Here is a 23,190-nt window from a genome sequence, read left to right as displayed (position 1 = left end):
TCCCCTTATTCTTCTAAACTCTAACGAGTACAAGCCTAGTTTATTCAGCCTCTCCTCATAGCTCAACCCCCTCAACTCCGGTATCAGCCTAGTAAACCTCCTCTGCACTCCCTCCAAGGCCAAAATATCTTTGCGCAGGTGCGGCGCCCAAAACTGCACACAGTACTCCAGCTGCGGCCTCACCAATGCCCTATACAGCTGCAGCAAGACCTCCCTACTTTTATATTCAATCCCCCTCGCTATGAAGGCCAGCATCTTATCCAAACATGGCTATCAGATGTCTGGGCATAAAAATAGTCTCTGCACCCAGAAAAGAGCTAATCCCCAAGCTTATTCATTATCCAAAAAAATGGATAACCAGCTCATATTATTCCAGGACAACAGGGTGGCACAGTGGTTGCCACACAGAGCCAGGGACCAGGTTTCGATTCCCAGCTTGGGTCAATCTCCGTGCAGAGTTTGCACGTTCTCCCCGTGTCTATTTGGGTTTCCTCCGGGTGCTCCGGTTTCCTCTCACAGTGTGGGTTAGGTGGTTGGATCATCCTAAATTGACCATTATTGTCAGGGGGATTACCAAGGTAAATGTGTGGGGTTACGGGGATAGGGCATGGGTGGGATTGTTGTTGGTGCAGGCTGAATGGGCTGAAGGGCCTCATTCTGCACTCTAGGTCATTCTATAATTCTAAGAAAGCACACTGAGGGTGAAGGAACTGCTTTGGCTCTAGTTCATCCGTAATTTTTGAGCTGGCAATTATAATTCCTCTGCCCTTTCTGTCTGCAAATGTTAGCATTTTGCATTTAGCTATTGAATGAACGATTTATGAATTATTTTAACTTGTTTTTTGAGGGCTGAGCAACTTCAGCGTGGGCTTTTTTCAGTTTCCAGTGAGGCGAGAGAGTCAGGACAGGGAGCGTGTGGCTCACTTTCTCATGCCTTCACCACCGCAGTACAGAAAGTCAAGTGTTAGTGGACCAATTAGCAGTTGCCCCATGGGAAAGCACCCAGTTTGCACTGAGAATTTGGTCAACCATCGTGTCCACTAAACAGCGGGCGTGCATGTGCTGGCCAGGTGTCTGCATAAGAGTCTTGAGAGGAGCCTCAGGCAATGGTTTCACCAAAAGTAGTCCTGATGAGACAATGCTGACCATTGTGTCTGTCTCCTTGATACTGTAATGAGGAGACCATTAGGAAGCTGGAGATTTTGCCGAATGCCTCATTACTTTTAAGCAGGAGAGAGGACAGAGAAGAATGCGACAGCATTGCTTAGATTACCAAAGGCAGAAGCAGAATCTTCAGCACCAGGATATACACATTAGCAGAAAGGTCAGTGACTAGTGGGTATAGATGGATAAAAAGTGAATGAGAGAAGGACTAAGGGGGAGATGAGGAAAAGTTTTTTCACCCAGAGGGTTGTGGGGATTTGGCACTCACTGTCTGAAAGGATAGTAGAACCAGAAGCTCTTAACTTAGTGAAGAAGCATCAGGAAAAGTACCTGAAGTGCTGTAACCCTCAAAGCTAAGGAGCAAACCCTGGGAAGTGGGATCAGGCTGGATGGCTCACTTTATCAGCCGGTGCAGACACAATGGGCCACATGGCCTCTTTCTGTGCTGTGAACTTTCTATGATTCTCCCTACACTTCAGGAATTGCAGTAGTTTAAGATGATGGCTCACCACTACCTTCCCAAGAGCAATTAGGGATGGGAAATAAATGCTGGTTTAGCTAGTGACACTCACATCCTGTGAAAGAATTGAGAAAAAGGCTGGGATTTGTATTGTCTAATAATATCATGAGAATGCTGAATGCATTTGTGTCAATTCAGTTGTGCCCCTAATTTAGCAGAAGGATTAATCTATGGTTTTGGTGCCACTGCAGAGGGATGGATATGAATGCATTTCATTTGGAAAAGAATATCTTACTGCACAATTTCCACGTTGGATCAGAGGACAGAAAATGATAATATTAAAGGAACGTCAACCCTTTGTTCACTGACTTCCGCACAGGAACTACTATTGACTCCCCTCCAACATTAACAGAACCAATCCAATATGGAGTGTGAAACATGTCCAGGACTCACCAGTCAGTGCCTTCCGTTAGGTACCTGGGCTGCGTTCCCACTGCTGAAGCAGGATGGACGTGGCTGGTGAAATCAAAGCCTGGCCGGAGACGGTGGGGGTAAGGGGGCGCCCGTTCCTGTGTCCGTCTACAAAATAACACAACAAAGTTGGAGAAAGTTGCCGTAAGGTCAGAACAGAAATAGTTAGGGAGGTCTAACTACATTTACCAAGAGCCCAACCATTGACATCCACCCCAGGATAAATAAATTGTATTGAAATACAACATCAAGCACGCCATGGATTTGTAAACAAAGAATAAAGGAAATTACAGCACAGGAACAGGTCCTTCGGCCCTCCAAGCCTTACCGACCATGCTGCCTGACTAAACTGAAACCCTCTACTCTTCCGGGGACTATTCCCATCCTATTCAAGTATTTGTCAAGGCGCCCCTTAAAATCCACTATTGTATTTGCTTCCACTACCTCCTCCGGCAGCGAGTTCCAGGCATCCGACACATGTTCGGGTACTCTCTATGTAGAAACCTTGCCTTGTACATCACCGTTAAGCTTTGCCCCTCGCACCTTAAACCTGTGCCCCCTAGTAATTGAATCTTCCACTCTGGGGAAAAGCTTCTGACTATCCATTCTGTCCATGCCCCTCATAATCTTGTAGACTTCTATCAGGTCGTCCTTCAGTCTCCGTGGCACTGGGTTTTCAGAAAAACCTGTCCTTTTATCTCTGAAGACTTTGTTTGATGGAAGCGCAAAGTAATGGATAGAATATTTTCTCCGACAGCTGTAATGGGCCCAAACATGAATTTGAGCAGTTTCAACCTGAATTCTGATCAACAGATATGGGCAATGCCCACAATCCAATACTAGCTGATACTCATTGTGAAAAGGATTGCAGATTTCTCATAGAAACTTATAAAATTCTAACAGGGTTAGACAGGGTAGATTCAGAAAGAATGTTCCCCATCATGGGGCAGTCCAGAACCAGGGGTCATAGTTTCAGGATAAGGAGTAAGCTTTTTTGAACCGAGATGAGGAGAAATTTCTTTACCCAGAGAGTGGTGAATCTTTTTATTAGTCATAGGTAGACTTATATGAACACTGCAATGAAGTTACTGTGAAAAAGACAGTGATCCAAGCCAGAAATCTGTGGAATTCACTACCATAGAAAACAGTTGAGGGCAAGAAGAAATTTGGTATACCTAAAAGGATCAAGGGATATGGGAGGAAGACGGGGATCAGGATATTGAATTTGATGATCAGCTATGATCAAAATGAATGGTAGAGCAGGCTTGAAGGGCTGAATGGCCTACTCCTGTTTCTAGTTTCTCTGTTTCTATATGGCACTTGGGCAGTTAAATAGGTTTCTTTGAGGTTGGGGTTTAAAGTATAGTGAGAGCAGGGAGAAGGGGGGAGTTTATCCTACATCCTGTCTGGATTGAAGCATTCGATTCTCTAGCACTGTATTCCTGACCTCATTTCAGCATCAAATTGATCAAATATCCAGAAACAAGCAGAAATGTCCCAAATTATTCAATGGACTGACCCCATTATAGCAGTATATTTGAAGATTTTAACATGTGCAGTGTTTATATAGAAGCATTATATAATCAGAAATCATACCGCAGAAAACTTAATTCATGTATATAGAACATAGAACATAGAACATAGAACATAGAACACTACAGCACAAACAGGCCCTTCGGCCCACAAGTTGCGCCGACCACATCACCTACCAACCTACAGACCTATCTATAACCCTCAATCTCATTAAACCCCATATACTCATCCAGAAGTCTTTTAAAAGACCCCAGCGAGTTCGCCTCCACCACCACTGACGGCAGCCGATTCCATTCACTCACCACCCTCTGAGTGAAAAACTTACCCCTAACATCACTTCTGAACCTCCCTCCCCGCACCTTAAATCTGTGTCCTCTCGTAGCGACCATTTCAAACCGGGGAAATAGCCTCTGAGAGTCCACCCTATCTATTCCTCTCAACATTTTGTAAACTTCTATCAGGTCGCCTCTCAACCTTCGTCTCTCCAGGGAAAAGAGTCCCAGCTCCCTCAACCTAACTTCATAAGGCATGCCTCCCAGTCCAGGCAACATCCTTGTAAATCTCCTCTGCACCCTTTCAATAGCTTCTACATCTTTCCTATAGTGAGGCGACCAGAACTGCGCACAATACTCCAAATGAGGCCTGACAAGGGTCTTATAAAGTTCCAGCATTACCTCCCGACTCCTAAACTCAATCCCTCGATTAATGAAGGCCAGTACACCATACGCCTTCTTGACCACCTCCTCCACCTGCGAGGCCGATTTAAGAGTCCTGTGGACCCGGACCCCAAGATCCTTCTGCTCCTCAACACTACTCAGACTTCTGCCCTTAATAGTGTACTCGTTCATCCCGTTGGTTCTGCCAAAATGGACGACAACACATTTATCCGCGTTGAAGTCCATCTGCCACTTCTCCGCCCAGTCCTGCATCCTATCTATGTCCTGCTGCAACTTTTGCCATCCTTCCAGATCATCCACAACACCACCGACCTTCGTGTCATCAGCGAACTTACTTACCCATCCCTCCACTTCCTCATCCAGGTCATTTATGAAAATGACAAACAACAAGGGTCCCAGAACAGATCCTTGAGGCACTCCGCTGGTGACTGACCTCCATTCAGAAAAAGCCCCATCCACAACCACTCTCTGCCTTCTGCAGGCAAGCCAGTTCTGGATCCACAAGGCCAAAGGCCCTTGGATCCCATGCCCTCTCACCTTCTCAAGAAGTCTTGCATGGGGGACCTTATCAAACGCCTTGCTGAAGTCCATGTACACTACGTCCACGGCACTTCCTTCGTCAATGTGTTCAGTCACATTATCGAAGAACTCAACTAGGCTTGTAAGGCACGACCTGCCCTTGACAAATCCATGCTGACTATTCCTGATCATGTCAAACCTCTCCAAATGTTCGTAAATCTTGTCCCTCAGAAGCCTCTCCATCAGCTTACCAACCACTGAGGTCAGACTCACCGGTCGGTAATTTCCCGGGCTATCTCTGTTCCCTTTCTTAAAAATAGGAACTACATCCGCAATCCTCCAATCCTCTGGAACCTCTCCCGTCTCCATTGACGACGCAAAGATCATCGCCAGGGGCTCTGCAATCTCTTCCCTCGCCTCCCACAGTATCCTGGGGTACATCCCATCTGGTCCCGGCGACTTATCTACCTTGATAGAATTCAAAAGTTCCAACACATCCTCCTCCTTAATATTCACGTACTCAATCCTTTCCATCTGCTGCAAATCCATAACAAAATCTCCCAGATCGGCTTCCACCGTGAATACTGAGGCGAAGTACTCGTTAAGCACCTCCGCCATTTCTTCTGGTTCCACACAAACCTTTCCCCCCTCACCTTTTATCGGTCCTATCCCTTCTCTTCTTATCCTTTTACCTTTCACATATTTATAGAAGGCCTTGGGATTCTCCTTAATCTTACTCGCCAAGGTCTTCTCATGACCCCTTCTGGCTCTCCTAATTTCCCTTTTAAGTTCCCTCCTACAGTCCTTATACTCCTCAAGATCTTTAACATCTCCTAATTCCCTGAACCTCTTGTACACCTTCCTTTTCTTCCTGACTAGGTTCAACACATCCTTTGTGCACCACGGTTCCCTCGACCCACCAAACCCCCCTCGTCTCATCGGAACGTTGTCATTCAGAGCTCTAGACACACATTCCTTGAATATCTGCCACCTTCCTTCGGTACTTTTCCCTAAGAACGCCTCCTTCCAGTTTATTTGTCCAAGTAACTTCCTGACTTCTTCGTATCTCCCCTTACCCCAGACAAACGCCTTCCTAGCCTGCCTGATCCTATCTCGTTCCAACGCAATTGTGAAGGAGATAGAATTATGGTCACCATATCCAAGATGCTCTCCTACCGAAAGATCCACCACCTGCCCTGGTTCATTCGCCAGTACCAGGTCAAGTACAGCCTCTCCCCTCGTAGGCTTGTCCACATACTGCGTCAGGAAACCCTCCTGAACACACCTAACAAACTCCTCCCCATCTATACCCCTTACCCTAGGGATATTCCAGTCGATGTTTGGGAAATTGAAGTCTCCCATCACGACAACTCTGTTATTAAAACATCTCTAAAACTCCACTGTCTGTTATTCTATTTTTATAGATTAAGTTGGCAGATCAGTTCTCTAAGCTTTCGATCTTGAGTATTCTACAGCATAATTTAAAGATTAATTCCATAGCATAACTTGAAACTTGTAAAAATCATCACATGGAGTTATTTTTAACAATTCTTCTTATAAAGCTGAGAAATAACTTTTTTTATTCGTTCATAGGAAGTGGGTGTCCCTGGCTGGCCAGCATTTATTACCCTTCCCTAGTTGCCCCATGGAAGGCAGTTGAGCCTCCACCACATTGCTGTGGCTCTGGAATCACATGTAGGCCAGACTGGGTAAGGACGGCAGATTTCCTTCCCTAAAAGACATTAGTGAACCAGATGGGTTTTTTCAACAATCAACAATGCTTCCATGGTCATCAGTAGATTCTTAATTCCAATTTTTTAAAATTGCATTCAAATTCCACCATCTGCTGTGGTGGGATTCGAATCCAGGTCCCCAGAACATTAGCTGAGTTTCTGGGATTACTAGTCTAACGATAATATCACTAGGCCATCTGATAAATAACAGATAAGTAGAAACCTTTTCCATTCAGATCCCAGTGTCTACGTCTAGTAGCTCAATTCTGAGAACAATCCAAATCACCAGAACAGACTACCTGCTCTGTATCTCACTGCTATTTGTGGAATCTTGCTGTGCGCAAAGTGGCTTCAGTGTGTCCTCCCTGATAATCTTTTCCTTTGCCTCAATTCAAATCTTAGAAGGGCACATTCTCCCACATTTGTATGATTTTCTTTTTTCATGTTTCATACCTACCACCTTTGTGGCTTCTCTCAATTTGGTGTCAATTTTTTTTATTTATTTGTGGGACACAGGCGTCACTAACTGTCAAAAATTTATTTCCCATCCCTAATTGCCCTTGGAGGACAGTTGAAAGTCAACCACATTGGTGTGGCTCTGGAGTCACATGTAGGCCAGACCAGGTAAGGATGGCAGATTTCCTTCCCTAAAGGACATTGGTGAACCAGATGGGTTTTTCTGACAATCGACAATGGTTTCATGGTCACCAATAGATTCTTAATTCTATTTTTTATTGAATTCAAATTCCACCATCTGTGGGATTCGAACCCAGGTCCCCAGAATATTAAATGAGTTTCTGGATTAATAGCCTAGCAATAACGCCATTAGTCCATCGCCTCCCCAGCATTACAAGGGAAATCTGTGCTGCGGTTCTTTGACTAATAGCTTCACCCTCTGTCTCATTATTCAGTTATCCACCCATCTCAAATTAGGAAGTTATTGAAAAGGGTTGAAAGCTTTTCCCACATGTCTGACTGCCCTCTGGTACCTCATTAAACAATTATTTTTAGTGCATTATTTCACACAGTGAGCATTGGCAGACAATTCAAGGAGTTGACTTCAACTGGAAAACATGGAGAGATCTGAGCCGATTGAGGCACCTGCACTGTTGACCATGATAAGATCAGCTCAGTCCCACATAATCCATAGATCGAACTTGGAAGCCTCTTCCTCCGTACACCTCATTACTGCAGCCACTCTCAGGGTCACCAAGGGGACACATGCATCAACAACAGTTTTACTACTGCAACAGATACAACATCATTGGTCATCAATGGCCTTTACCCACCTGGGGAATGTCAACAGTCTTCGCCGCTGGGCCTCAAGCAGCTGCTGATGTAAGAGATATTGCTGGTGTAAGGACTGAGGTAAGAAGGTAGGAACATCCTGGAACTGGGAGCTTGGCAAAGACGTCAGAGGCTGCTGCAGCGGCAATGAAGACGCGGTGTGCTGGTGCGATGAGTTCAGTTGGCCGCTCAGACCTGGCTGTGATTGGACAGAGTGAGACAGTGGAAACTCGGGTTGATGAGAGAGGTAAAGCTGTCTGCAGGAAGTGACATGTGAATGCTGCGACCTTGGGAAAGGGCCACCTGCAGAGTTAAGAAGCACTGTTATTGTAGCGTTACCATTCTGTCTGACACATTCATCTGGGACATCTGTGGCAGTGGTGGGGTGGGTTCAGCAGGAGATCAGAAAGAATGGCATAAATGGTTAAAGTGGTCATTCACGCTGTTTGCCAGGTTGTTCCACCAAACCTGGAACATGGGAGAACCTGGAAGAAATTCAAGCTCTTGGATGAAGGTTTAGCAACTATCCTACTCTGGACATTCATAGAATCATAGAATCCTACAGTGCAAAAGAAGGCCATTCAGCCCATAGAGTCTGCATTGACTACAACCCCATCCAGGCCCTATCCCCATAATCCCACGCATTTACCCTACTAGTCCCCCTGACACTAAGGGGCAATTGAGCACGGCCATAACCCGCACATCTTTGGACCTTGGGAGGAAACAGGAGCACCGGAGGAAACCCACACAGACACGGGGAGAATTTGCAAACTCCACACAGATAGTGACCCAAGGCAGGAATCGAATCCATTCCTGGCAACAGAATCCAATTTGCCATATTCCCAATTATTGAAGTACTGTTCAGTATTCCCCTGTGCTACTACAAGTAAGGAAATTCCAAAATGTATTCAACAAGCTGCAGAAATGGGGATGGGAATGTGGAGAATCTGCACACCAACACTGAAACTCTCTGTGCCCCCGTTCTCCAATCCACATTCAACAACAACAACTTAGATTTATATAGTGTCTACCCATGAAATGTTTCAAAGGAGTTCATTGCACAATACGACACAGGGCTTCATGAGGACGTCAAATGACCAAAAGGTTGGTCAAAGAGGTAGTTTTAAAGGAGCATCCTAACTGAGGAAAGTGTGGTGGAGAGATGTAGGGAGGAAGAGCTTGGGCCTTGGGTGACAGAATATGCAACCCACAATGGTCAAGCAATTATAATTGGGAATGTTCAAAAGGCCAGAGTTAGAGGGATAATATTGTGACCCAAAGAAGCTGCAGAGTGGACCCCAGCCATAGACTGACCTTTTCCCGTGAAAACGCAGTAGAAGGAGCTGCAGGGGTCCATTGACAGTGCTGTCCTCAACCCTGTATGACTTGTACCCCTCAGCCTTGTACAACCCTGTTACCACAGAACCATACCCCCAGCGAGTAACGCTTGCATCTCCTATTTGTTGCCAAGAAAGGGCAATTGGAGTCGAAGCCACGGGATTGCAGAACTGGCAGAAAGTCCACCCACCATACAGTGAAGAGCGAGAACATCCATGCTGCACTTGTAGCCATAGGATCATCCCCAGACAAGGCTACCAAAACAGGCAAGATGTGTACTGGTCAGGCCAGAGGGCAAAGCCACCTCCGGACAGGACTTTACAAATAAATCAGCCCAAGAATGAGGAATTGATGCAGCTTATTGCATCACCGCACCCAAAGTGTGTCCAATAAGATTAACTTCAAATAAATGGCCACTTCCTAGATATGGAGGTAGACACAGGAGCCACTGTATCTATTATTGGGGAACATAGTTTTAGGTGACTCTGATTGAACATCTTGCCCATAACCCTGCGAGACACCAAGGCTAGATTGGCCACGTATACTGGTGAGCCCTTATGTATTTTAGGCACTACTGTAACCCCAGTTACACACGGGCAACAGACTGCCCGACTCCCTCTATGGTGGTGCAAGGACCAGGGCCCAGCCTTTTGGGAAGGGTCTGGCTACAGAAAAGCTGCCTGGATTGGCAACAGAAAATCCACCTAGATTGGCAACAGGGAGTTCTCCCAAAAAATATTCTAAGTGCTGAATTTGTGTAAAAACTGAAGTAAACCCCGTTGGACATTTCAGTGGGATTTTCAAAATGAATCCCACGCTCTGTGCATCACAGAGAACCCAAACATGAATCACACTGAAAATCGGGGGCAGGGCCTATTCCCACTGGAGAGGCCAGCAGCATAACGCTGAGTAGGCCGTTGCCCTTGTGTCAATCTGTCGTTCGGAGATTAGTGCATGCACAGTAGCCCCGCACTGCTGGTCTCCCAATCACTGGCCAGCTCGATCGTTGGCCAGCCCCACTATCCTGCATCATTGGCTGTATGACCTTCCACCCCACTGATCGCTGGCCTGTTGGACATCTCTGGACCAGCCCCGACCCCCTGGCACACCCTCCTCAGCCCCCTGGCCCACCTCGATCTAATCCCCCCATGCCCGGCAGTCCTGACTCCCCCCTGCCCCACCCCACTCCCCCCAACCAGCAGAGGCCCGAGCCCGCCAATCAGATGTAAATCATCAATATAATAATTTATCCAACTCCGCGCCAATTTCTGGCACAGAACTGATGATGCCAGAAATCTAGATACACACGGAGGTTGTGGCACCCAGCAGGGAGACACTGAAACGAAGTCTCCTAACTGAAAGAATTGCCCACCCCCCCTCCCCGATCTTTAAAATGGCTACTAGTAGTCTGTATGGAAAGTATCCCAAAGTGTTCCAAGAAGGCCTTGGGAAAATTAGAGGTGATAAGGCCAAGATCTGTGTGGGCCAACCATGAGGCTGATATCCAGACCCAGGAAAATCATGAGAGACAAGAAATCGGGTGCGAACCTGATTCGCCTCTCACACAATCTTACCAGCTCACCCTGCCCATTAACCAATGGGATAAGAAGGTAAAATCGCCCCCAGCAGAGCCTCCCGTTTAGACAGACACCCTGTGCTGCACGTAGAAGAGTTTTATACGAATCTGCCTGGGAGTCACATATTCCAAATTAGACATGAGCCACATTTACCTCCAACTGGATATTGAGATGTCATCCAGGACGTATGTCACCAAAAATACTCACAAAGGACTGTGTGAGTTTACTTGTTTGCCCTTTGGGGTGTCTTTGGCTTGTGCCATTTTTCAAAGGATGATGGAGAACATCCTTCAAGGGCAGCCCAGAGTGGCAGTTTGCCAGGATGACATTGTAATCTCAGGAGATGCAAAGAAATATTTGGAGGAGATCTTACAGCATTTTGCAGAAGGTAGCATCTGAGTGAAAAGGCAAAAATGTGTTCTGGCCCAAGAGGAAGGAGAGGATCCCACACCTGTAACTGCATTCACGTGCACCCTCCATGAGGACAGATACACGCACCATGTGTAACCACTGCACCACGGTGATTCCTAACTCTAGGCTAAGCTCAGGTTTGCAGTCATGCATTTTGGTAGTGATGCATTTTGGTAGATTGAACAAGGGCAGAACTTAGTTAATGGTAGGGCACTGGGGAGCGTTACAGAACAAAGAGATCTAGAGGTACATGTTCATAGCTCCTTGAAAGTGGAGTCACAGGTGGACAGAATGGTGAAGAAGGCATTCGGCATGCTTGGTTTCATCGGTCAGAACATTGAATATAGGAGTTGGGATGTCTTGTTGCAGTCATACAAGACATTGGTAAGACCACACTTGCAATTCTGGTTGCCCGATTATAGAAAGAATATTATTAAACTAGAAAGAGTGCAGAAAAGATGTACTAGGATGCTACTGGGACTTGATGGATTGAGTTATAAGGAGAGGCTGGATAGACTGGGACGTTTTTCTTTGGAGCGTAGGAGGCTGAGGGGTGATCTCATAGAGCTCTATAATATAATGAGGGGCATAGATCAGCTAGATAGTCAATATCTTTTCCCAAAGGTAAGGGAGTCTAAAACTAGAGGTCATAGGTTTAAGACGAGAGGGGAGAGATACAAAAATGTCCAGAGGGGCAATTTTTTCATCCAGAAGTTGGTGAGTGTCTGGAAAAGCTGCCAGAAATAGTAGTACAGGCGAGTACAATTTTGTCTTTTAAAAAGCATTCAGACAGTTACATGGATAAGATGGGATAGAGGAGTATGGGCCAAATGCGGGCAATCGGGACTAGCTTAGGGATTAAAAGAAAATGGGTGGCATGGACAAGTTGGGCCGAAGGGCCTGTTTCTATGCTGTAAACCTCTATGACTCCATGACTTTATCTAGTGATCACCTCACGAGTCCACAGCAGGCAGAGCTGATGATAGTCAGAGGGCTGATGGATACCCTGCTTAAAGTTTAAAGTTTAAATAAAGTTTATTTATTCGTGTCACAAGTAGGCTTACATTAAGACTGCAATGAAGTTACTTTGAAAATCCCCTAGTCGCCACACTCCGGCACCTGTTCGGATACACTGAGGGAGAATTTAGCATGGCCAATGCACCTAACTAATACGTCCTTTGGACTGTGGGAGGAAGCCGGAGCAGCCAAAGGAAACCCACATAGACACAGGGAAAATAAGCAGACTCCACACAGACAGTGACCAGAGCCAGGAATTGAACCCAGATCCCTGGTGCTGTGAGGCAGCAGTGCTAACCACTGTGCCACCATGCTGCTCCCATGTCACCCTGCCCCCAATGAATTCAATTCCAAGGGTGAGCCTCCGCAGATGGCCTGAGGAGACTCATTGGCGACACAGTGACAAGCAGGAGAACATCAGGCAGATTAGTCAGTGGCTGTCAGTAGAATGGAATGATGGATGGGAGAGTCCGTCCATGTTCTCTCTGTTGTTGTGATTCTGGTGTGTAGGAGTGTCTCAAAGTCTCTATAGGAAGATGGCTGGTTTCCTTGGAGAAGTCCAGCAGAACGCATGATTTCTGCTAGATTTACACCCAAATTCCATCACTCTGGCCTTGACCTTCCTGCAGGAGCACCTTATCCTCAAGGAGTTAGGGAGAGGCCATTAGGCACTCACAGAGAGGGACAGCACCAACCAGACACCCCAAAGTCATCCACCCAGGGTACCCTGCCACTCAAACCCCCCCCTCTGCCAGTGACCCCACTACCTCTAGCATGTCTGGATGTAGAGAGCGCAGCTAGCCTCGAGCAGGAGACACTTAACAGGCCAGAGTCCTCAAGGTCTCAGGCCTCCAGAGGACGTTGGCCAAAGTAACATCAGACAACAGGGCAAAGCAGTCAGTGGACTGCCTCCAGCTCTGCTGTGGGTGTTGGGACTGCACCCTGGCGTACTGGTAGCATTCACATATTGAATGTACACTGGAGGCACAAGTACTCAGGCACTGCAGATACTTTGTTCTTTTGTAAATATATTCCGCTTTATTCCTGCTCCAAGTCTCATGGTCCAAAAGATATTCAATGTATTGCAGCATTCTGGGAACAGACATGTACCTCCCAAAGAATTCCCATCTGGAACTTTGGTTGCATTGATTCACATATGATGTCATCACAAAGAATAGTTAAAGTTTATTTATTAGTAGGCTTACATTAACACTGCAATGAAGTTACTGTGAAGATCCCTTAGTCACCACACTCTGGCGCCTGTTTGGGCACACTGAGGGAGAATTTAGCATGGTCAAAGCATCTAACCAGCACGTCTTTTGGACTGTGGGAGGAAACTGGAGCACCCAGAGGAAACCATGCAGACACAGGGAGAACATGCAGACTCCGCGCAGACAGTGATGCAATCTGGGAATCGGACCCAGGTCCCTGGCACTGTGAGACTGCAGTGCTAACCACCTTGCCACCTAGAGAGTAGTCTTTAATTTCACATCTGTGCCATCGGCAAAGGCATACAACATGTGAGCACAGTGTCTGGCCAACACACCCGTCACCCTTAAATCCCCGACAAACATCACATGGGCGTGGGAGAATCACTCATCAGCTTTATTGATTATCCTGCACTGCTTTTTGTGGATGGCAAAATTAGTTGACACTATTGATGGAACCTTCATTTCCCTGACACATAGTTTCTGCGATAGTGTTTACATAATAAGAATGGATGTTTGGAAACTGGTATCGCAGTAACTCAGGCTTCCATGCCCCCCATCACCTTGCGAATGTCCTCATGTTTAAGGCTGAATATTGTTCTGTGATTCATTCCCACTCTCCCCAGGCATGACTCTGAACTGGGTAAATAAGGAGCACCCAGGATAATCTCAAAGTCTTCAAGAGGGGTTTGAGCATGGAATGGCGGAGGTGAAGCAGTTCAAAAAAAGTTCATTTGACTGGTGCCTGGGATTGGAGCAATTATCTTATGAGGAACAGGCCGAACCTGTATCTATTGAAGTTTAGGAAATTGAGAGGTGGTCTTATTGAAATGTGTAAGACCTTGAGAAGACTTGACTGGGTGAATGCTGAAATGGTATGTCCCTGTGTGGAAGATAATAGAACTGGGGGACCCAGCTTCAAAATAAAGACCTCTCCCATTTAAGGTGGGGATGAGGAGAAATTATTTCTTTCAGAGGGTCGTGAATCTTTGGGATTCTCTAACCCAGACAGCAGTGGAGGTAGGGTCATTGGATATTTTTAAAGCAGAGATAGATAGATGCTTGACTAACAAGGGGGGGTTTGAGGTTATGGGACTCGGTGGAATGTGGAGTTGAGGCCACAATCAGATCGTATTGAATGGCGGAGTAGGCTCGAGAAGCCAAATGGCCTATCCTGCCCCTATTTCGTAGGTTCAAAAAAGCCATCTCGTTTCTTGTGACAATCTGCCATTGCTCCTGGATAGCTGCTTAGGAATGCTTCACATTATCCTCATGTGAAGGTACAGCAAATATTTCTGTATGGAGTTTATTGTATTAATGTGTCCCCATTGGCTTATATGGAAGTGCTGGACAAAACATTCTCCTTTACCCCCTTTCCCGGGCAGATACTGGCCCCCTTCACCAGACACTATCCCTCACATCCCCTTGTGTCCCATGCCCAGCCATCCCTCCATGACCCCCTGCACCCTTACCTGCCTCCCATTTCCAGCTTTGGTACACCTTTAGCTGACAACACCCAATACAAGTGACAGTCATGAGCGGTCCCCAGGAACGCAGCATTTACTACCCTCAAAGTCCAAAAACAAGCCTACCAGGCCAGGTCCAGACACTTATGTACAGTTGTGAAAGTTCCAGATTCCCATTGGCAGGGTGCTTAATGTGGAGGTGACAAGATTCCGGTGTGTTGGCCTTTTAATGAGCATTTAGGAGATGTAAATGGGGTTCCTGACATAGCTCCATGGGACACTGGACCCAACTTCGAGCTGCTGTGAGGGTCAGGCCAAAGGAAATTTATTTTTAGCTTTAAGCTGAACCTTGCTCCTCACCCACCATGATTTCTGCTGTAGCGGCAGTGGAAGGTTCCACACAAGTTGGTTTTTATTTCAACTTGCTCACGCTAGGCACAGACTGGAGCATCTTATTCATGGTTATGTGTTGGTCAACAGGTATGCAAATGTGCATCTAAAAGAGAATGGGATGAAAAATGTACATTTCTATAGCTCCTTGCACATCCTCAGGACATACCAAGATTCATAACAGCCAATGAGGTGCTTTTGAAGCATAGCGACAGTTGTTAGAAACATGGGGCCAAGTTGAGAGCAGCAATGTGATATTAATCTGATTATTTGTTTCTGTGATGTCGATTGAGGGATAAATATTGGCCAGGACACTGGAGATAACTACCCCCCTCCTCTTTGAAATAAAAAAAAGAACAAGAACAATACAGCACAGGAACAGGCCCTTCAGCCCACCAAGCCTGCACTGATTCCTAATCCTTATTTATTCCCACTAGTTATTGCACATGTGTTGTTTCTATCTTTCTGTTCATCTCCTGTTCATGTGTCCATCAAGATACACTTTGAACATTGTTAATGCGCCTGCTTCCACCTTCTCAACTGTCTGTGTGCTCCAGGCACCCACCACGCTCTGTGTGAAAATCTTTCCCTGTATGTCTCCCCTAAATTTCCCCCCTCTCACCTTAAACCTGTGCCCCCTTGTAGTTAATCTTTCCACCCTAGAAAAAAGCCTCTATGAAATAGTGCCATAGAACTGTGGTTTCATAGCGCCAGGGACCTGTGTTTAATTCCAGCCTCGAGTCACTGTCTATGTGGAGTTTGTATGTTCTCCCTGTGTCTGTGTGGATTTCCTCTGGGCATTCCAGTTCTTTCCACACTCCAAAGATGTGTGGCTTTGGTTGATTGGCCATGCTAAATTGCCCTTAGTGTCAAGGGGGAGTCTAGCAGGGTAAATACATGGGTTACAGGGATAAGGTCTGGTTTCGATTGTTGTTAGTGCAGACTTGATGGGTCAAATGGTCTCCTTCTGCACATTAGGGATTCTACGATCCTACAAAATAAATAAGAATGAATAAATAAGTATGATTCAGCAGCCATTACCAAGACATGACTGCACAAGGACATGGATTGGGACCTGAATATTAAAGATTACAGGATATTTAGGAAGGACAGAAAGTGAGGAAAAGTTGGAAGGGTCTCTCTGTTAGTTATTGATGGTATTAGCACAACTGGGAAGGAAAACCTAAGTTCAGGAAATCAGGATGTGGAAACGGATTAGTTCAACATGAGAAGTGGCAAACATAAGAATTAACTAGTGGGAGTCACGTACAGGCCCCCTAATAATCACAAAATAGGGTGGAGCATAAAGGAAGAAATAATTGGGCTTATCAGAAAAGCACAGTGATAATCATGGGAGATTTTAATCTACATATAGACTGAAAAAGTCAGATGGTCAAAGCCCAGAGGAGGAGTTTTTGGAACAGTTTCTTAGAACAGCACATTTTGAAGCCAACCAGAGAGCAAGTACTAAACTTATGCAATAAGATGGGAGTAATTGCATAGTCTTTATACAATTACTCCCATTGTAATAACCCCGAGGTAGCAGCAACCAAAATATGACTGAATTTTACACTTAATTTGAGGGAAAGAGGAGTGGGTCCAAGACTAGTATTTTAAACTTAAATGAGGGCAATTATAAGGGCATGAAAGCTGAGCTGGCTAAAGTGAATTGGCAAATTTGGCTAAGGGAGAGAGATACTGTGGCAAACATATGAAGGGGATATTTCAGATTGCACAGAATAGATACATTCCAATTGAAAAGGTCCAAGGGACAGACCCACGATCCATGGTTAACTAGAAAGGCTAGAGGTAATATTAAACTTGAAGAAAAAGCAATAATTGTGCAAGGACAGGAGGCAGGTCAGAAGATTGGACAGGATATGAAGAACAGCAAATATCAACTAAAAGATTAAGGAAGGAAAAATTAGAGTATGAGAAAAAGTTAGCCATAAATATAAAAACAGATAATAAGAGTTTTTAGAAATAGTTAAATAAGTTAACACAGTGAGTCATGGTCCTATAGAAAGTGAGTCTGCAGAAATGATAACGGAAAACAAGGCGATGGATGGCAGATAAATTGAACAGATATTTTGCGATCAGTCTTCACTAGAAAAGATACAAGTAACATCCCAGGGGTAGCTATCAGCCTGGAAATGGAAAGGAGGGAGAAACACGGGAAAAGTGCAGTCACCAGAGAAGTGGTATTTAGCAAATTGTTGGAATTGGAGACTGACAAGGGCTCGAGCCCTGATGGACTTCATCCTAGAATGTTAAAAGAAGTATTAGTGAGATAGCATTTTCCCAAACTCGCTAGGTTTGGGGAAGGTCCCATTAGACTGGAAGATAGCAAATGTACTTCCATTATTCAAAAAGAGAGGGAGAGAGAAAGCAAGAAACTACAGGCCAATCAGTTTATCATCTGTCATAGGGAAGGAGGTGCCAAATTAGATTTTTTTTTAAGAAGTTATTCATGGGATGTGGGCATCACTGGCTGGGCCAGCGTTTATTGTCCACCCCTGAGGGCATTTAAGAGTCAACCACATTTGTGTGGGTCTGGAGTCACATGGAGGCCAGACCAGGTAAGAACGGCAGATTTCCTTCCCTAAAGGACATTAGTGAACCAGATGGGTTTTTACAACAATTGACAATGGTTTTGTCGTTAGACTTTTAATTCCAGATATTTCATTGAATTTCACCATCTGCCATGGTGGGATTTGAACCCAGGTCTGCAGAGCGTTACCCTGGGTCTCTGGATTACTAGTCTACTACACCACTGCCTCATCATTATTAAAAGTATACCCAGAATTACATCTGCAAAAATAAAACTAAATGAGGAAAATGACTACAAAATAAGGAAAATGGCTGCGTAATATGCCTGTATGTCTGATCATAAAAGACAAGAATCCCATTAAACAAAGGAAAGCAGAAAGATGAGACTGGGAGTGAAACGAAGCCTGTGAGTAAATCCCCCATTGTGGTGTCAGCTGTGAAGCTTAGAAAGTTCTCTCTCTGCCTCAAATCTCAGCTTCACTTCCCTCAGGGCAGGAGTTGCAGCACTGCAATCAGACTCAGTGCTCCCGGCTTAAAGAGAGGAACAGCCAGCCGCAGCTTCCCCTCTAAGATCACCACCAAATAACTCCTGTTGGCAGCTACCTTAGCCGGGAATAAGAGAGCAGGCTGGGCTTTGAGTAGCATTCAATGTCAGGATTCACAGTTTTACAACGATGCCAGCATTGGGGAGTTCCCTGGCACTATCAGCTGCCTCACAAAAGCTGAGGAGGAAACAAACCAAAGAGTGAGAGCACATAAAGGCACTGAGTTTTCAGAAGTCACTGCACTGTAACATGCTGACAGTTACGCATGGGGAAGGTGGTTATAACACTAAGAGGTCCCATGTCAGCCCAGAAGCACAAACAGATGTCAGGGAAAGTGGAACAGAAGCCATAACAATTATTCATCCCATCACTTCGCAAATGCAGAAAGTGGAACAGACCAAAGGGGAGAAAAACAGCAAAGAAGATATCTGATCAGTATTGGTCTGTTAGTATATCGCAGCTGGGAATGTGTGCTGCAAGGTATTTTAAAGCTTATTTATTTGTGTTATAAGTATGCTTACATTAACACTGCAATGAAGTTACTGTGAAAATCCCCTCGTCACCACACTCCACCACCACCTGTCCGGGTACACTGAGGGAGAATTTAGCACGGGCAATGCACATAACCAGCATGCCTTTTGGACTGTGGGAGGAAAGCAGAGTAGACTGACGAAACCCACGCAGACACGGGGTGAATGTGCAGGCTCTGCGCAGACAGTGACCCGGGCTAGGAATCAAACCCTGGTCCCTGGTGCTGAGAGGCAGCAGTGCTAACCACTGTGCCACCGTGTGCTAACCACTGTGCTACAATGGGGAAAGGGCAGGTAAATCTCTGTGTAGGGGAGAACACAAAGACTACAGAACCTACAGTACATCACTTCACACAGCACGACAAGCAAACACATACATATGTGCTAACAGAAAAGTGTGTTATATACTCTATTGTTCCAAGTAGATTAATTGTACAGCATTTTTCTAGGGTAAAAAGAGAACAGACAGACTTACAAAGCACAATTCCGACAAGCCTGATGTGAATATATCACACGAGGTTTAACACTGCATATCAATGTAAACACATACCAAGAACATGCTGAGATTTATCAATCAATATTTCTCTACAAATTCACTTACAAAGAAAGTGTCTCAGAATTAACATGAGGGCACATATTACTCACAGAACAGTCAATGTGATTAACAAAAGTGGAATCAATATCAGCTGTCATGTAAAGAAGGGAAAAGAAGATTTTTTTGATCATTTCTTTCCCCTGAAGGTAGTACCTCTGTTGTTCACCGATCCAAAAACTGGAAGAACAAGATATCCGACATGTACTAGCACCATCCTGGAGTCTTTGTTGCTAACGGCCGCGGAGACAGATGGCCCATGGAGCTGCTGCCCTCCAATCCCCTATATACATTCAAATGTGGAGCTGTGCCTGCAGCTGTCTCTCATACAAAGAACAGCAGGGCAATCTAGAGCACTCATTATCCTGGGACTTTATATCCTGTGGCACTCCAGCCAGCCAATCGGGGGTTACTGACCCTATTGTACTTGACACCACCGACCACCACCCACCCCCCCACTCCCATACATTCACACCTCCTACTCACCCACTTGCACACCCCATCGCTTCCCCCATAGACGCAGCCTTCCTCTCTTTCTCTTCTGCAGTATCTAATTATCAGTGTCGATGTATTTGTGTACGTGTGTGTGTGCGTGTGTGTATGTGAGTGTTTGGCTTTATATGTCTGATATGAAATTTCATGCTTCAGAACGGTTGCTGTCAGGGTGACACAGATCGGATGTTCACTGAAACATTGTCATTTTCCAGCAATAAATCTAAATCTCTGTCGACAACTGTCTCCTTTGTGAAATGTTCAATTCTGGATTGCCCTTCTCCTGAAGTATTAGGGGTAGATTTGGAATCTGTTCCATATTGTTAACCAGAACATGTGATCGTGAACTGGCAGCTGCTTTTCCCTCTCTCCTGAGTTATAATTCCATTGCAGTCAAAATTAAACTAGGCAAGGATCTATTTTGCTCCTAAAAGTGTCAGGTCTTCTGCTACAGCTACTTTATAGAGGTTTACATCATGGAAACAGGCCCTTCGGCCCAACTTGTCCTTACTGCCCAGAGTTTACCACTAAGCTAGTCCCAATTGCCCACATTTGGCCCCTATCCCTCTGTAACCATCTTGCCCATGTAACTGTCTAAACACTTTTTAAAAGACAAAATTGTACCACCTCTACTACTGCCTCTGGCAACTCCTGCCCTGAGGGAAGTGAAGGGAGATTTGAGGCAGAGAGAAAACTTTTTGAGCTTCACAGCTGACACCACATGGGGGATTTACACACAGGCTTTGTTTCACTTCGTTCCAAACTGTCTTCATCCTCTGAGTGAAAAAATTGCCCCTCTGGACACTTTCCATAGAAACCATAGAAAATTACAGCTCAGAAACAGGCCTTTTGGCCCTTCTTGTCTGTGCTGAACCATTTTTTGCCTAGTCCCACTGACCTGCACTTGGACCATATCCCTCCACACCCCTCTCATCCATGAACCTGTCCAAGTTTTTCTTAAATGTTAGAAGTGACCCCACATTTACCACTTTATCCGGCAGCTCATTCCACACTCCCACCACTCTCTGCGTGAAGAAGCCCCCCTAATATTCCCTTTAAACTTTTCTCCTTTCACCCTTAACCCATGCCCTCTGGTTTTTTTCTCCTCTAGCCTCAGTGGAAAAAGCCTGCTTGCATTCACTCTATCTATACCCATCAAAATCTTATACACCTCTATCAAATCTCCCCTTTCGTATCTCTCCCCTCTCACTTTAAAACTATATGGAGTTTTAGACTCCCCTACTTTGGATAAAGATATTGACTATCTAGCTGATCTATGCCCCTCATTATTTTATAGACCTCTATAAGATCACCCCTCAGCCTCCTGCGCTCCCGGAAAAAAAATCCCAGTCTATCCAGCCTCTCCTTATAATTCAAATCATCAAGTTCCAGTAGCATCCCAGTAAATCTTTTCTGCACCCTTTCTAGCTTAATGATATCCTCTCTGTGATAAAGTATTCCAGCTCCAACAAGCATTTCTGTTATATCTTGCAACCACTCTGTACATTCTCCTATAGATTTCTGCTTTCAAAGGAACTAGGTGCCCTCCAATATTTTCCAAAAATAGCCATTCTATATAACGAGCATCTCAGTCTGAGCTCAAAGCCTTGCTGCATGGTTGCCGGATCAGGAACAGGAACTCTGACTGTGATTCCTGACCCTAGCCCAGGGCCTTTGACGAAGGACTCACTGAAATCCTTATTGTCATCTTGGCTGAGATCAACCAACGCAGTAGTCCATCATTCTACACGATACATCCAAATCCTTGAAGCTTTCGCCTTGCTCTCTGATGTTGTTGCTGCTCCATTCACTCATGCTTCTCCTTTTGCTGTTTCCCATTAATATTTTGCCAAACACAGTCAATGGCGGAATCATCTGCTCCCATCAGCAATTGGATTCATTGTGAGAAGGAACAGAAGCGAGTGAAAAGATCAGTTTCCCGAACACAGGAACTTGCAGTCCCAACCATCATGGCGGGAGAATGGGCCAGTCCCCATTGCTGCCAAAGGCCACAGGGAAGCCTCTTGTTAGCAGGATTCAAATTACCACCCGACTGGCTATGTGCCTTCTTCCTACCACCACCGCTCCCCAGCCCCCAACCCCCTCCCCCTCGCCACAGCCAATAATCAGGGCACATCAGCAGGAGTTCACCCGGGTCCAAAACACAATCAGACCAGTGAGGTGGGCACATGTCGAGACATGTGGGGATGGGGGTGCAAGCATTCAGCCTTGGGGGCAGGGGGGAGGGCGGACAACAAGGGCCACCTGAGAGCAGGGAACAGTTTGCAGGGGTACAGGGCGGGACCGTGAGGTGGGGGGAGGGTTTGGGGAGGGGGGTTTGGTGTTGTCATTCCTGGCAGCAGCAAACCAAGGGTATTTGTGGTAGAAGGGGCAGTAATCAGGGGTAAGGGAATGTGGTAGACTGGAAGGTTGAGGGGCCAATTGGTGGCAGGTGAAGGTTGAGTTAGGTTGTTGGAGGGGACATCAGTGGACACAGATCCTAAGGGGTAGGCATGATAAAGGTGGGCATGGAAGCATAACTGGGGTGGGCTCCTCAGCGAGGGAAGGCATGTGAACAGTGATGGTGAGGGTAAGTTATAGCGAGGGTTCAGGGCTAAAGTTTGGGAGGGTAAAGTTTACAAGGTGGGGACTTTTTGGTGATGGAGGGGAGGGGTTGGATTACTGGAGGAGGGTAGAATGTGGTAGAGATTGTTTGAAAAGCAAGGCACACCATCCTGCTGTTGAGGCATTGCCCACTCCCTTGACGCCAAGCTCAAGAGATGCTGTTGGGATGTGAGTCATCGAGTGGGTAGAACCAAAGGACAGTTTAACTGGATAACTGCTGGGGAACTGTGATATGTCCTGACGAGGGAAAGATGTTTCTATAGATTGGGCAGTGGAGGATAAGGGAACGGGGCTGTTGGAGGCTCTATCACATGGCTTACAAAGGCTCTGTTACCTCTATGCTCAAACAAGAGTCAGGGGGTCACAGACCCAGCCTGGGCTGACCCCTTGAATTGGGGTGGGGGGGAGGACTGGGAGATGTAGTTGACAGGTGCACAGTCATGAAGAACAACAGAAACATTAAAAGCCCAGTAAACCTTGATAGACTCACCTGATGAAGGGGCAGTGCTCCGAAAGCTCGTGCTACCAAATAAACCTGTTGAACTTTAAGCTGGTGTTGTGAGACTTCTTATTGTGCCCACCCCAGTCCAACACCGGCATCATGA

The 23,190-nt window shown here is 45.8% G+C and overlaps 1 protein-coding gene across 1 annotated transcript in view; it reads right to left on the bottom strand.

Annotated features, from left to right (window-relative positions):
• ark2ca (arkadia (RNF111) C-terminal like ring finger ubiquitin ligase 2Ca) overlaps nucleotides 1-19,875 on the bottom strand; it is a 35,576-nt gene extending 15,701 nt beyond the window's left edge. Inside the window, exons 1-3 of the mRNA XM_080197475.1 lie at nucleotides 19,625-19,875; nucleotides 7,847-8,147; nucleotides 2,078-2,203 (exon numbers count right to left, since the gene is read on the bottom strand). Coding sequence (XP_080053601.1) covers nucleotides 2,078-2,203; nucleotides 7,847-8,147; nucleotides 19,625-19,685 — 488 coding nt within the window. The 5' untranslated portion in view covers nucleotides 19,686-19,875. The remainder of the gene's footprint in view (nucleotides 1-2,077; nucleotides 2,204-7,846; nucleotides 8,148-19,624) is intronic.
• Nucleotides 19,876-23,190: the final 3,315 nt, after the last annotated feature.

The sequence above is a fragment of the Carcharhinus amblyrhynchos genome, chromosome 1 (genome assembly GCF_965287045.1).
Source record: "Carcharhinus amblyrhynchos chromosome 1, sCarAmb.v2.hapA, whole genome shotgun sequence".
Classification (NCBI taxonomy): Eukaryota; Metazoa; Chordata; class Chondrichthyes; order Carcharhiniformes; family Carcharhinidae; genus Carcharhinus; species Carcharhinus amblyrhynchos.
The sequence above is the reverse complement of the archived record's forward strand: the minus strand, read 5'-3'. Positions and strand labels throughout refer to the sequence as shown.